Genomic DNA, 967 nt, shown 5'->3' on the forward strand with positions numbered 1-967 from the left:
GGTAAAACAGCCGAGCCAAACCAGCCCCTCGCCTGCTCCCCCCGCAGCACTGATCACGGGGACAAGTCAGCAGTTCACAGCGCACCCTCCTCGCCAGAGAATGTCAGGATGCTTGTACCCAGCTCCTAATTGGATCTCCAACAGCCTTGCTTTCTACCGCACGGAACACATGGCTCCCACCGGTGTACTTACGGAGCGGACGCAGCGCGCTGAGTGGGTTGGGCGGGTAGGCAATTTTTTTTTTTTATTACTACTATTATTATTTTCCTTGTTTTTACAGGTAGAATCAGTTTTCAACTAGAGCTGACTGCCATGTTGATTTATTTATGAAAGTTATCTGACAAAAAAAAATAAAAAAAGAGAAAAAAACCCAATTAAAACTTACCATGATGAAACTAGGGTTGTTTCTATTCCTCCAACTGAACGAGGGGACGCTGATTTCTGGAATTTTCCCCGCATGCAGCACCTCGCAAGCGCTGTGTGTATGCCCGCTGAGTATCAGACGGGGATGAAACCACCATATCAGCTAGAACACAGAATGGTACAGCACCAAAATTAAGCCGTAACTAAAAAGAAACAGAAATTTAAGACCCTTTCTTCTGTCAGAATGCAATTGTGGAAGTTCTAATATTCTCACAAAATGTTTTGTGTGAACTTCTGTTTTCCAGTGAGACGTGTTGATACCATGATACTAAGCATCCCCATTTGTCCCTCATCCCAAATACCGGCATTTTTGGGAGGCCGTACAGAGGAGGAAAAGCAAATGGAATAGCGTGCTGCTGACATCGCGAACAGAACCACCTTGGGTGTAGTACAGCAGTGCTGTTTTCTTGTCTAAGGGAGAACCTTGTACTGCCAATCTCGAGTGAAGACATCTGTGCAGAAGGAATCGAATTCTGCCCATTAGATTTTTCTGGGAACGTTTCCCTGTAGTTGCTAATTCAGCAAAAGCAGCGCTTTCGAAGGG

General features: G+C 45.4%; 1 protein-coding gene across 1 annotated transcript in view; it reads right to left on the minus strand.

Moving 5' to 3' along the window:
* Positions 1–967, minus strand: part of MPPE1 (metallophosphoesterase 1) — a 7,975-nt gene that overhangs the window by 1,541 nt on the left and 5,467 nt on the right. The window contains 1 exon segment of the mRNA XM_010152670.1: positions 386–526. Coding sequence (XP_010150972.1) covers positions 386–526 — 141 coding nt within the window.

Source organism: Eurypyga helias, unplaced genomic scaffold, assembly GCF_000690775.1.
Source record: "Eurypyga helias isolate BGI_N326 unplaced genomic scaffold, ASM69077v1 scaffold11255, whole genome shotgun sequence".
NCBI classification, from domain to species: Eukaryota; Metazoa; Chordata; class Aves; order Eurypygiformes; family Eurypygidae; genus Eurypyga; species Eurypyga helias.